Source organism: Lissotriton vulgaris, chromosome 7, assembly GCF_964263255.1.
Source record: "Lissotriton vulgaris chromosome 7, aLisVul1.2, whole genome shotgun sequence".
NCBI lineage: Eukaryota > Metazoa > Chordata > Amphibia > Caudata > Salamandridae > Lissotriton > Lissotriton vulgaris.
The window spans coordinates 859,670,971-859,683,748 of record NC_141695.1 but is presented as its reverse complement, the minus strand read 5'-3'; the positions used below and the strand labels follow the sequence as shown (position 1 = coordinate 859,683,748).

The 12,778-nt window shown below is 47.8% G+C and overlaps 1 protein-coding gene across 3 annotated transcripts in view; it reads right to left on the bottom strand.

Annotated features, from left to right (window-relative positions):
* Nucleotides 1–12,778, bottom strand: part of GEMIN5 (gem nuclear organelle associated protein 5) — a 500,185-nt gene that overhangs the window by 130,449 nt on the left and 356,958 nt on the right. For all 3 annotated transcript variants that reach the window (XM_086931243.1, XM_086931244.1, XM_086931245.1), the window contains 5 exons: nucleotides 8,616–8,711; nucleotides 8,257–8,394; nucleotides 7,571–7,718; nucleotides 2,747–2,866; nucleotides 1,370–1,580 (listed from right to left, as the gene is read on the bottom strand). In XM_086931243.1, coding sequence (XP_086787369.1) covers nucleotides 1,370–1,580; nucleotides 2,747–2,866; nucleotides 7,571–7,718; nucleotides 8,257–8,394; nucleotides 8,616–8,711 — 713 coding nt within the window. The remainder of the gene's footprint in view (nucleotides 1–1,369; nucleotides 1,581–2,746; nucleotides 2,867–7,570; nucleotides 7,719–8,256; nucleotides 8,395–8,615; nucleotides 8,712–12,778) is intronic.

Sequence of the window (12,778 nt, the reverse complement as noted above, 5' to 3'; positions counted from 1 at the left end):
TACTTAATTCATGTCATAGAAAACAGTATAGTAGGCGTAACAGCTGAGAGAAGACAAGATAACAGTATCCACGTGTTGCTAGTACGTAATCAGAAGGCGTGGACTAGGCGTGAATTAGAGGTGTCACAGGCAGGTGTCACAAGTGGGTGGCACGAAACAGAAATGTTGCAATGTTAGCAGAAATCGGAGACTTGGATGCGCGCGCAGCTACATGACGTGTGATTGACGTGAAGCTGGAAGGGGGCAGGAGACTTGACATCTACACTGACGGAAAGAGACAGAAGTCTGGCATGTCAGATCAACTTGTACTTCTATCATATCTGATATCTGATGTTTGGGAACCATACTATCGAGAGGGAAAGGTCTCTGGGGCAGAAGCTATTCTATACTGACTGTGAGTGCGTGTGTAAGCGCCTGAGTGTCTGCATGAGAAACGTGGGGGCATGGGCCTTCCATGGGAGCATGGTAACAGAGGCTATGAATTACTTGCATGGAGACAGGTTAGCCCTTTGCTCTGCAGATGAGGGGGATGTTTACTGAAGCTAGTAGGCAGGAATGTATTTTCGAGGAGCGGAACAGATAACTCGAAGGTTATAGTCAGTCTTGGCAGGCAGCAGGCTGAGCTGAGCACGGTGGGCCGCGCTGGAAGTAAGTCAGAGTTCACGGGTACAGAGGCAGCCTGGGCTGAGGTTTTCAGAGTCAGAAGCCAGAAAAATGGCTCGATGGCAGAAATTCAGGGCCTACTTTGCCAGAGCTGAAAAACGTGTAAAGTACACTACAAAAAGACGTTGGCATAGCATACTTAGGAACGGACTATTCAACCCATTCAGGGTGGGTCTGAAAGAGGACATGTTAACGTTGGATGCAAATGTATTTGCGTCTTCGTAGCTGGCACAGGAGGGAAGTTACATGCACTTTAAGCTGGTACATGGAGTCGGTGGGGTACACGCTAGGGAACACAATCTTGACCATAAAATTTATATTTCCTCATAACAGAGGAGCACTCAGCAGCATATACACAAAGGATCCTCACCAAACAATCGAAAAACACACCAAAGCATGCAGCTGACGGCTCTCACCAAACCTCATAATAACAGCCAAGGAGTGGGTCCTCTTAAAGCAGAGAGAATCAAAGAGAGCTCACCAGTAGAAAGAGAGGCAGCTTCAGATAGTCAATTTGATACCAGATTCTGCTCAAAAAGAGAAACATGGGTAAACACAGTCTTCTCACCCCCCAGCCAGATGCACACAGAATCCTCTCTAGCAACATTCTAGTGGTTGCCTTCGCAGATGCTAACTCACAGGGATCTTTACTGGCAGAGTGCTTTCCCAAGGGCCTATACATGCAGTCTAAAAAGAGTGTACTCACCAGCAGACCTTCCTGTTGTTGCAGGACTTCTTGTGCGCCCACCCAATTTCTAACCGAGAGCATCTCTTGGGCACAACGGATTGAGAAGGATGTAGAGAGATCATTTTCCCCAACAATCAGAGCCAGCTCAGAGGCAGCCTTGAGAGAGATTAGGTCCCCTTTCTTGGCCAACACTTTTGCAGCATCATAGGGGGAAGCAGCCCCCAGGTAGCTGTGGAAACAAAAACAACCCACTCTTGACGTCACATGATAGTGTATTAAGGGCAGAGACATTTAAAGCTTTTTCAACCACACAGCGGATCACTATTCTCTCTCCTTCAGAATCTGCAATACCCATTCAATATTGAAGGAGTGACAGAAGCAAGTCAGTGGTAAAAGGGAGAAGCTAGCCAGGTATTGGCAATTTGGGGGCAATAAAACTGTGGCATTGGATTGAATCCACTCAGTGTTGCGAGAGTGGGGCCCAAGAGGCTCTAATGCTGTACTGACTTCAGTATGGCATCAGTGAATTTAGAGTCCGATGGTCACAGTGCTAGCGAGGTATCAGTATGGTGTGATCACAAGGTACGTATAGCAGTGAGTGTTTAAGACAGCCCAGCTAATTTGAGATTTGATTAACAAAATGCATTTGTCTGTCTTGGGTGGCATGCATTAAGGAGGTCTCATTGGTGAAAATTGCAGGCGGTCACACCACTTTTGTTAGGATGTAGTATCTGGCAGAGATTATCCTGCAGCGAGTGACAGTACGGCCAAGGAAACTATCACTTTGGGGCACTTGGTTGGCATCAGAGATTAGGACGCCTGATGATCTAGTACTATACAGAATTACCTTGGCATTGGTGAATAAAGATCCATGAGAAAGCAGTAGTGGGTGAAGCTCAGTTCAGCCTGTCATCAATTTTTCTGGGCCCATAAGGCTCTAGATCTGGGGGAAGAGCACAGTGATGTGTCGTATTTGTGAAACTCGCTTGACTGTATGACTTAGTATTTAGATTGCAGTGAGTGAGGATCCGAAAGAGTTGTATGTGGTTGGATTTAGACTACAGTCATTAGGTCTGATCCCAATGGCGTGCAGAAGTGGGTAGAGGGAGAAGGATTTCAACTTGGAGTTCAAGTGTGGGTCATGAGGATCTAGTAGTATGGAGAGTTGGCTTTGGTTTCATGAATGTGAGCCCATGAGTGTTTAGTGCTGGGAGATCTGTCTATAATTGCGATGATGGCAAGACTAATAATGGAGAATGTGCAGCTTTGTCAGTCTGGTCCTTTGAAATGTACATAGTAAAAGGGATGTTCGCCTGACCATCTGTTGCAAACAGACATATCCAAAGTGCTCAACTTTTCACACACCGAGATTGTGTATCAACTTTCAGAACGTACCACTTAGCCGCCATGGAGTAATGGCCATCCTTTTCCAGAACTGCTGCCCAGCTGGTATAAAGGTCTCTCAGGACGGGGTCTTCTGGTAGCAGCCTGGCTTTGGCGATTGCAATTGCTTCTCTAATGGAAACAAAGAAGGCAATGGCTAAATAGACGTCCCTTCTGTGAATAAATCTACACATTGATTACCACTCTTCTCTCACAGCCGCCATTGCTGCAGCAGGAGTAGATAATAGTACGAAGGACACATTTTCTTGTCACACATTATCAAAAGACAGAAGAGCCAGTGAGCCGTAAAGAAAAATCTGTACAATCTGTAGGCAATGCACCACAGTTTCTGAATGCATCAATACCCATATTTCAATTCCTCAGGATTCCAGAGTCTGGAAGTGGCATTAGGAAAATAAGCTCCAAGATGAGAAGGGCTCTGGCTTAGTCACGCTAAGGGAGACCTATTCCTCATATAGAACACCCTTAGTTGGCATTTATATGGTTAGATCATCACTTAAATTTACACAGGGCTGGTTCTATGCTGTTATTAAATTCTGCAACGGCATGGAATGTTTACCACTGGTAAGCCACTTCATCATGCCAATCACCAACTTTAACAGTGTGAATGATAGTGCAGCAGATTAAAGCATGTAACCCAACCAACAAAAACATCTGAAGGAGATAATGGCTTTCTGGACACAAACATGCAGACTTGAGGCCTGGATTAGGAAACACACTTAGAAAAACTGGCTAGCTCCATGCTGAATAATAACGTACATTTACTCTTTCACCCTAAAAAAGTAGAGCATGGGGGAGGTGGGAGCAGCAAGTACATTTTTAAAACATGGGTTTCAATATATGAAATGGCTTAAAACACGAAGCTTAAATAAACAAGTTACTTACCTTCAGAAACTATCTTTCTGGTGGATACTCTAACCGCAGATTCCTCACCTTGAGAATAATCCCCAGACGTCAGATGGGATCCGTAAACTTTCACAGCAGTTCTCATGCGTGCCACTAGGTGGTGTCATGCGGCAGCCCACCTACGTAGTTCCGCTCCAAAAGTGACAAGTGGAGCTGCATATAAGCGCAACCCTTGCACACTGACATCAGTTGCTTTCCAGGCTGTCTGTGTTCTCAGACGCAGAGCACATCAGCAAATTGGTATGATCAGTGTGCATAGATATATATATAGAGAGAAACTTTTTAGAGGGGAAAAGAGTCCAGTTCACAGAACGGCGAGTTTGAAGGGTCGGTGAGGAATCTGCAAGAGTATCCATCAGAAAGATATTCATCAGAGGAAAGTAGCTTGCTCGTCTGAGGAATATTTCTAACTGCAGATTCCTCACCGTGTGACTAAATACCATAGCAGTACCTCCTAAGGTGATGGGTCTGTGAATGGGCTCAGACAAAAACGTGCTGCAGGCCTGAGCAAGGAAAATGCCACTTTCGAGGGACTTGACTGTCACGGTAGGTGTGCTTCGTAATTGTGTGTACTGTCGGACATATGTCCAGGACATGCCCTTCACATACCAGGCAGCGGTAGCAGCTTAGGCCCTGGTGGAATGAGCTCCTAAGCCTTCTAGGGTACCTGAACAATCTCCAGGACAGGGACTCCGCTTGCCAATGCAGTGGCAGCAGTTTTGGCCCTGGAGGAATGAGCTCGTAAGCCTTCAGGGGCTGCTTTTTTGACAGTCCATATTAAATCTTTATGAAGAGAACAATCCACCAGGAGATGGTCCTTTTTTGCGTTGCATCTGGAAAAGTCTAGTAAAAGCTGATTATCCACTCAATGTTCCTTGGTACGATGTTATGAGGATGAGAAAGACAGTCTTTAAAGGGCAGAAATCTCAACAAACAACTGTGCAACGGCTCAAAAGGGTGCACATCAAGAATGCGAGGATCAAGTTCAAGTCCCACTGGGGCATCTCAAAATGGGTTTCAGTTGAAACAAGTGTTGCACAATTTTTTATAAAATTCCATCATACCTGGTGATTTAAATAATGAAGACTGACACTGCACCTGCAAAAAGACCAAAAGAGCTGATAAGAAGCCCTTAACGGTGCCAAAGGCAAGTCCTTGCGTAGGTAGGGACAGGAGAAACAGTAACATTTTAGACTATTTGGCCTGGAAAGTGTCAATTTGTTGAGCGCCACACCAATCCACAAATTTGTCCCATTAGCTGGCATACACTGATTGAGTGGAGGGACTCCTCCCTGCCAAGATGACATCAATGACCTAAGGGAGCAAGACGAAGGAGTTCAACTTTCACTGTACAATCTCCAAACATTGAGATGCCAGGTTTGCAGCCCCAGGTGAAACACCCTGACTGTGCGACAGAAGATCCTACAGCAGTGGTACCTTGTTTGGAGGATAGATAAACATGCTCAGAAGTTCTGGTTACCACACTCTCCTGGCCAATCTGGTGCCATTAGGATATCTAGGTCCATTCTTCAGAACTCAGAGCGGAAGAGGCAGTGGCAGGAAGGCATAAAGGAGTCCAGAGCTTCGGTCTCCGAGTGAGAGTTACATTGGAAACTCTAGCGCGTAGAAGTTCTGACAGTGCACTTTCTCGGCAGTGGTGAAAAGATCAAGCCAACGCTCTCCCCATTGTTGGAAGACTGCTTGTGCCACCTCTAGGACCAACTGCCATTTGTGATTCACTAGGCACCAGCGGCTGAGTTGGTTTGCGCTGGCATTTAAAGATCCCACCATGTAGTTCACCACCAGATAAATCCCTTGCTGATCCAGCCAGTTCAAGAGGTGCAAGGCCTGGCACAGGGCTCATGACCTCACCCTACCCTCCTTGTTGCAGTACCACATGGTGGTGGTGTTGTCAGTGAGCATCTGCTCCAGCCTGCCTTTGATGGGTGGCAGGAAGGCTTTCAACACCAAGCGAATCGGCTTGAACTACAATAAGTTGATGTGAAATCAGGTCTTTGCCGGAGACCACAGTCCTCTGATCCCCATCTCACCTAGACGGCCTCCCCAACCCAATAGTGATGCATCTGATCACAGTAAGCACTAGGTGGGATAAGACGAAGGGCCTGCCACTGACCCAATCGTGGCCACTGCAGACCTTTTGCAGATTCCACTGATATCTGAATACAATCTGGCAAATTTTCCCAGATGTTCAGTCCGTTGGAATTTTAGGTCCTACTGTAGAGCCTGCATGTGCAATCTGGCATGCAATACCGGCAGGAGGCCAACAATGCCAGCAGCCTCAGTCATCCATACTAAGAACCAGTACAGAGTCTGAAACATTTGATCATGGCCCAAATGTACTGGACTTTGTTCCAGGGAAAAGGCACAAAATTGTACAGTATCCGGAATGGCTTTGATTGAAGGAAGAGTCTGCGAAGGAGTCATGTGTGACTTCGGTTCATTGCTAGTGTACCCTAACAATGTTAGGTGGTTTGCCGTCATCTGGATGTTCTTGACAACAGCCTTGGTTGAGCCCACCTTAAACAGCCAGTTGTCGAGATGGGGGGGGGGGGGGGAGGGGGGGGAGGGGGGGGGGGATGGGATGACTGATATCCCCAACCTTTGTAGATGTACTGCGACCACCATCATTTCTGTGAACACCCGAGGGGCCCTGGTGATCCCAAAAAGGCAGCACTGAAAACGCTCCCGGCCCATCATGAACAACAGGTAACGCCTGTGAGCTTGCAGGAAAAGGATGTTAAAATAAGTGTCCTGCAGGTCCGGGGCAGACAGGACCTGGGCTAGCGTGACTATCTTGAATTTGTTACTTTTGCAGGAAGGCAATGAGAGGGCGAAGATCTTATAATAGGACAAATGCCTCAGTGCTTCAGCACAAGGAATTGCAAGAGCAACAGCAAGTTTCTACTTCCCAGGCCGGAACCCTCTTTTTGTCCTTTTGGCCAGAAGGGCCTGCACTTCCTGCCGTAAGGCAAACAAATGGTCCTCTATCAGCTGCCCTACATGCATAGCGCCAGGCACACAATCTGCCGGATCCATTTGTCGGTTGTGATGGCCTACCACCCCTGGAGGGAATATCAAACCCTAGCACAGACAGGGGGGCTTTGTGTCAGCATGGACACACTAAAGTGGTTTTGCTGTTAAGGCTGATGGAGAGGCGGGAGACTTGGCTGCATGTTGCTCTTGCTGTCCTCTTGGTTTCTGGGAATTGTAATGTACTGTAAGGTAAGGTGGATTTGCAGAGCGCTGCTCGTCGCCCGTGAGGAAATCTAAGCGCTGAGTAGGTGACAGTAGGCGCCCTTAGTAACTCAAGCTACTACATATAGTGACCAGTTCTACATAAAGGATCTGGGGGTTCCATATTGATCAGCAAGCACTACAAAGACATTACTTTACACAGGAATAAGATAAAACTGGAATTGGCTTAAAAAGGAGATGGCAGTCGTACATATCACCATGAGTTATAGATGGAGAGGTGAAGAAAAATATTGTTTCTTCTTTTGATTTTTTTTTCTTACCTTTCTTATCTTTAATTTCTGATTCCCGCCCAGCATCCTAGATGTAGGTGGAGCCTTTGTACAAGTTTTAGAAAACATTTAACAAACAAATTGATCCATAACAAGAAATCTAACAAATTCAAACCTTTATTTATAGACGCCCATGTCGGTTTATCTTTCTGATAAAGACACATTTTGGCTTTCAGGCTGAGCGAGATCAGTGATATAGTGGTAGGAAATACAACATAAGCAAAACAATCTTATAAACTGGGCAGATAAAGCACTCAGAAAGAGCTTTAGATGCCCAAAACCAGCCACTATTGTGGTAATATCAGGCCAATTCCGATATAAAGAAATATGAAGCAAAGTCTGTGTTTAAATCAGTAATACCAACCTGTAGTGTTGATGCACCTTCAGTAGAGCTATGGCTTCATAAACCTTGTGTATGGAAAGGAGGTGGGAGGCAGCCTTAACATACTGTTCTTGGAAACAAAGCTGCTTCACAAAAGCTTCTACCGTCCAAAGCCATACCTTGTACCCAGCTGAAAAGTAAGAGAGAAAAGCACAAAGCATCACTCTCTGTCCAAAGTGCAACCCATAGCCAAAAAATGGATCCACTTGGAAGTCCTCAACTTGCAGGTACCACCCCATACTGCTGAACACAACTTGAAAGCCAAGGCACTGCCAAAGTCTAATCCTCATACACTACTGATAAGATACAGCTCAGTCACACCTATCACACAAAATCAAACTAAACCTCTGCCCCAGATTCAAAGCTCGTCCCCCAACCTAAACCACAGCCCCATGGCCCCTGTAAGTCCCATCCTCCTCTTCCTCACCCACGCCCACACAAACTGGGCCCCACACCAATCCCCAACACAAAGATCAAACCCTGCAAAGCCAAAGGGCATTCCTGCCACCAAACTGAAGCTTGGTGCCGTCCAACCCAAAGCACAAGCCCCACCCAATAAAAGCACACCCTCCCCCAAATCAAAGCACGGTCCGCCTCCCCTTGCCCAAAGCCACAGCCACTACTGCCTACGCTTCAATGGAAAAGACAAGAGGGGTTCATGAACATACCCGTGGGGGACATCGCCAGCAACTGGTCCGTAAGTTCTCCCCTCTCAGCTGCCAACTGCAGCGCTGCCTTAAGATCGCCCTTCCACACCATGAGCTGGTGATGCAATTCTGGATGCCCACTTTCGAGGTGGCTCTGGCCTGTACAAAAGTATTGCAAATTCATTATAGCGGATGGAGACAGTCATGGACTACAACTGTGAACACCTGATCTACAGAGTCAATAACTTTCAGTCATAAAGTAAAATGGTGTCTGAATCAGGATTGTGTTGCAAGCAGCCCACTCTTCCCTTTCCCCCCTCCTTTGCTCCCTGGGCCTGCTCTGTGCAAGCCAGATAGCTGTGGAACTAAAAAGGTCCTACCTTCAGCTTCTATCAGGCGATAAAGTGCTGGGCGGTCTGCAAAAAGGCCAAGGTGCATCAGGGACCTGCTCTCAGAAGAATCATCCTCACAAGCATCTATGAGGGTTAGGAGAAAAAGATAGGAGCCAAAGGAAGGGGAAAGACAAGAAGGAGAGAAGACGATACAAAGGGAGGTGAAGAAGGAGAAGAGCACGAAAGAGACAGGTTAGAGGATAAATACAGAAAATGTACAGAGAAAAGGGGTGGAGAGAGAAAAAAAAGAATTAAGAGAATTCCAGACTGGAAACTTGACAAACAAATTACATCCCTTTGATGGATTTGGGATTTGTGTCCTCTTTACATTCTTTCAAATTCACTGAGCAAATACAAGAAAAAAGCCATCCCCTGTGCAGAAAGAACAGCAGACAGGACAATGGCGGCAAAGGTTAAACTCTCAACCTATGTTAAATGGAGTACTACCATGAATTAACAAGCTGGTATGCCTGAGATGAGTTGCAACTACCAGCTTGAGATACTATCTGTGGCCAAGTCGCTTGATTTCAGCTTGAAACATGTACACCTCCCTTGGGAAGAGCTTGTGGGAAATATACTTTCTTGCATGCAAAAACATCTTTGTGGGCTGTGCCCCCCCTACTCAAATCACCAACAGGAGTTTCAGTGTTTTGGAAACAGGATGTACAAGGTCTGCAAATATTTTTGACACTGGCAACAAGGACTGTCAGTCAAAGCGCAGTTAATTGTTACTGGGCAGTATCCAGTGTCAGAACTGCTGCTTACCACCTGTCCCAAATCAAACACTATTGCATGCCAACTGGAAAGGAAAATGCTACTTACCAGTATGCATCTGTTCTTGGCCTATAGAGCTGCAGAGTTGCACACTGTGTATAGATCGCAACCTAGTGTTGGGCCCGGATGTTTGCAGTTTGTTGTTGTCCTGAAAAGTTCTTTGGAAGTCACGAGATAGGTGACTCCTCCTTTGGACCACAATGCGCATGGGCATCGGCTCCATCCCCAGATTGTTTTTCGCCATAGGGGAATGATGGAGCTTTGCAAGAAAAGGAAGGATGCCCATAAAATTAAGATAATACGGGAACCAAGGCGGACACCGTCGCTGCACCCCTGAGGAATATGTTCCTGGCAGCTCGGGACGCCGGCGAACTCCCGCTTGATCAACGTTTGGCCACCATTGTGGTCATCCACAAGGAGGGGAAGCCTCGAGACCTATGTCGGTCGTACCGTCCTATTTCCCTGTTAAATGCCGAGCCTAAAATCCTGGCGAAGCTGCTAGCCAATCGGCTTGTGGGCGTGATTGCGGACTTGGTTCACCCGGACCAGTCTGGTTTCATCCCCCATCGGAACACGGCCCTTAATCTCTGCAGGCTTCACGCGGTTATGGCGCAAGCTCACATGCTCACTGAACCGACTGTGCTTGCCTCGCTTGACGCGACGATGGCATTCGACTCGCTTGAGTGGAATTACCTCTGGGCGGTGCTTGCTAAATTCGGGTTTGGGCCTGACTACATTAGTTGGGTTCGGCTCCTTTACTCTTCCCCGATGGCCAATGTGACGGTGAACGGTCGTTTGTCAGCCTCCTTTGCTTTGCGCAGAGGTACTAGACAGGGTTGTCCGCTGTCGCCGCTCCTTTTTGCTTTAGCGCTTGAGCCGTTGGCCGCATGGATCCGTACACATCCTGATATTGCTGGTATCAAATGGTTGCCGGGCTTTGAGGATCGCGTCTCGCTTTATGCGGACGACATCCTTCTCTATCTCACTTCTCCCTGTCGGTCCTTGATTGTGGCACTTGACGTACTGGGTACTTTTGGTGGTTACTCGGGCCTGGTCATCAATTGGTCCAAGTCCTACCTCTACGTGCTGTGTGGGGACACCCCGCGCCTCCCTAGAGGCTGCGCTATACAGGTCTCGCAACAGGGATTCAAGTACCTGGGCATCTACATTTCCATTGATGCCCGTACACGTTATGCGAACAACTTACTCCCCCCTCTGACGCGCTTGCGGCGAGATGTGGAGGGTTGGAAGAGATTGCCGCTGTCCCTGTTGGGCCGCGCTGCATTGTTTAAAATGATGTCCCTGCCGAGGTTCCTCTATGCGCTCCAGAACACACAAGACCCAGTGCCGTCCAAGTACTTTGGAGAGGTTGAGAGCTTGCAGCGCACCTTATTGTGGGATGGCAGACCGCGGATCTCTATTGCTAAATTGACTATACCGTGGTACGACGGGGGCATTGCCTTGCCGGACATACGCCGCTATTATTGGGCGTCTCAGCTGGCGGCTATTACACACGGTTTTTACGGACCGGCAGTCAACCCGGGATACGCCATGGATCGCTGGCTCATGAATGACGGGATGTACTATAGGGCGCTGTATTCTAGATCTCTGGACCGGAAACTGACTGGACCCGCTAAGACTGCGGTGCACTTGTGGAGGGTGGTGACCAAAACTTTGGGCTGGCAGGGTAGGCTCACCATGGCTACTCCCCTTTATGATTCCGACTTGCTGGGGAAACTGTGGCACTCCAAGGGGTTTGACCGGTGGGACCTCATTGGCATTTCCAAGGTCGCAGATATGCTGTCCAGGGGGGAAATCAAATCATTCATTGCTCTACAGGCCGAGTTCCAATTGGGGGCCACGGAACACTTTCGATACGCACAGCTACGACGCGCACTCTCATCTTCTATGCCTGTAGGAGAGAAGGTTCCTGAATCGTCCCCGTTGGAGGACAGGGTGTTGGACGGCCATATGCCCGACAGTGCTATTTCCCTGACCTACAAAAAACTTATAAATGTGCGAACGGACCTATTGGTGAGACTGCGTGACCTCTGGGTGAATGACGGGATTGAGATGGATGACGAGGAATGGCAGTCAGCGGTCTCCTCCCCTAAGGAGGTGGCCATCTCTGCCAGGCTGCGGCTGGTCCAGTTGAAGGTGCTCCACAGGATCTATGTCACAGGCCCCAGACTAATTCACATGGGACTCTCCCAGGATGGCCTTTGCAGGAGAGGATGTGGCGCAACGGCCACCTTTATGCATATAATCTGGGAGTGTCACGTCATTGCTTCGTATTGGGAGCGTGTGCATGCGATAATGAGAGTTGTGACTGGTGTGACCCTGCATGCGGAGGCTCGGCGCTGTCTGTTGAACGTGTGGGGTCCGACTGACTACAATACGGCTCAGACCCGATGGGTCACCCTGGGCAATATGATAGCCAAGCGGGACATCGCCCAGAGATGGGGTGCTCCGACCCCCCCCACTGTTAGTCTTTGGAAAACCAATATGGATTGGTGCATGCTCCGGGAGAAAACTGTTTACATGGCCCGGGGTAAGCCCAAGATGTGGGGATTGATTTGGAGTGCCTGGAACTCATATAGAGGAGACATTTGTGCACCCCCGGAGATGGTTCAGCCGGAGATCCGCCTTTCTCCATAGCTCTCCCTTCCCTAGGTTCCACGTGGTTAATCCTGATTTTCTGCTCCCCGTCCATATGATTGTCTTGTGTCCTGATGCTTGTATGATGTATCGATCCCGCCTCCCCCCGAGACATGTGCCTTACCATTTTTATGCTCCTTAGCCTTGCTGTTTTCTTCTCTCTTTTTCTCTCTTCCTTTCCCTCTCCTCTCTTCTCTTTTCTTGGCTTTGTTGGTTTCTCTCGTTATTTTAGATTTCTTCATATCATAAAATTAAACCGGACTACTCCTGTATTTCTGTTTTGTACATGTTTTCGAATTGAGTCACAATGCTGCCTGGCCTCCGGGATGTACGGCTGAATAGCGGTGTACTTTGTTTTAGTAAATAAAGGTTTTCCAAAAAAAAAAAAAAAAAAAAAGATAATACGGGAACAGACAAAGGTAGCCAGGGAGGCGGGTGGACGTGTGCAACTCTGCAGCTCCACATGCCAAGAACAGATGCATACTGGTAAGTAGCATTTTCCGTTCGAGGCATATGAGCTGCAGATTGCACACTGTGCATAGATTGTATAGCAGTGCCCACTCTTAGCGGGGACCACCCCTATCTGTTGCAGTAGTTTGGAACAATGTTTTGAGAACAGCCTGGCCCACATTACCTTGTTGTTTACTTTGCACATCTACACAATAGTGTTTTGTGAATGTGTGCGGTATAGACCCTGGCCCACATTAGCTTGTTGTTTA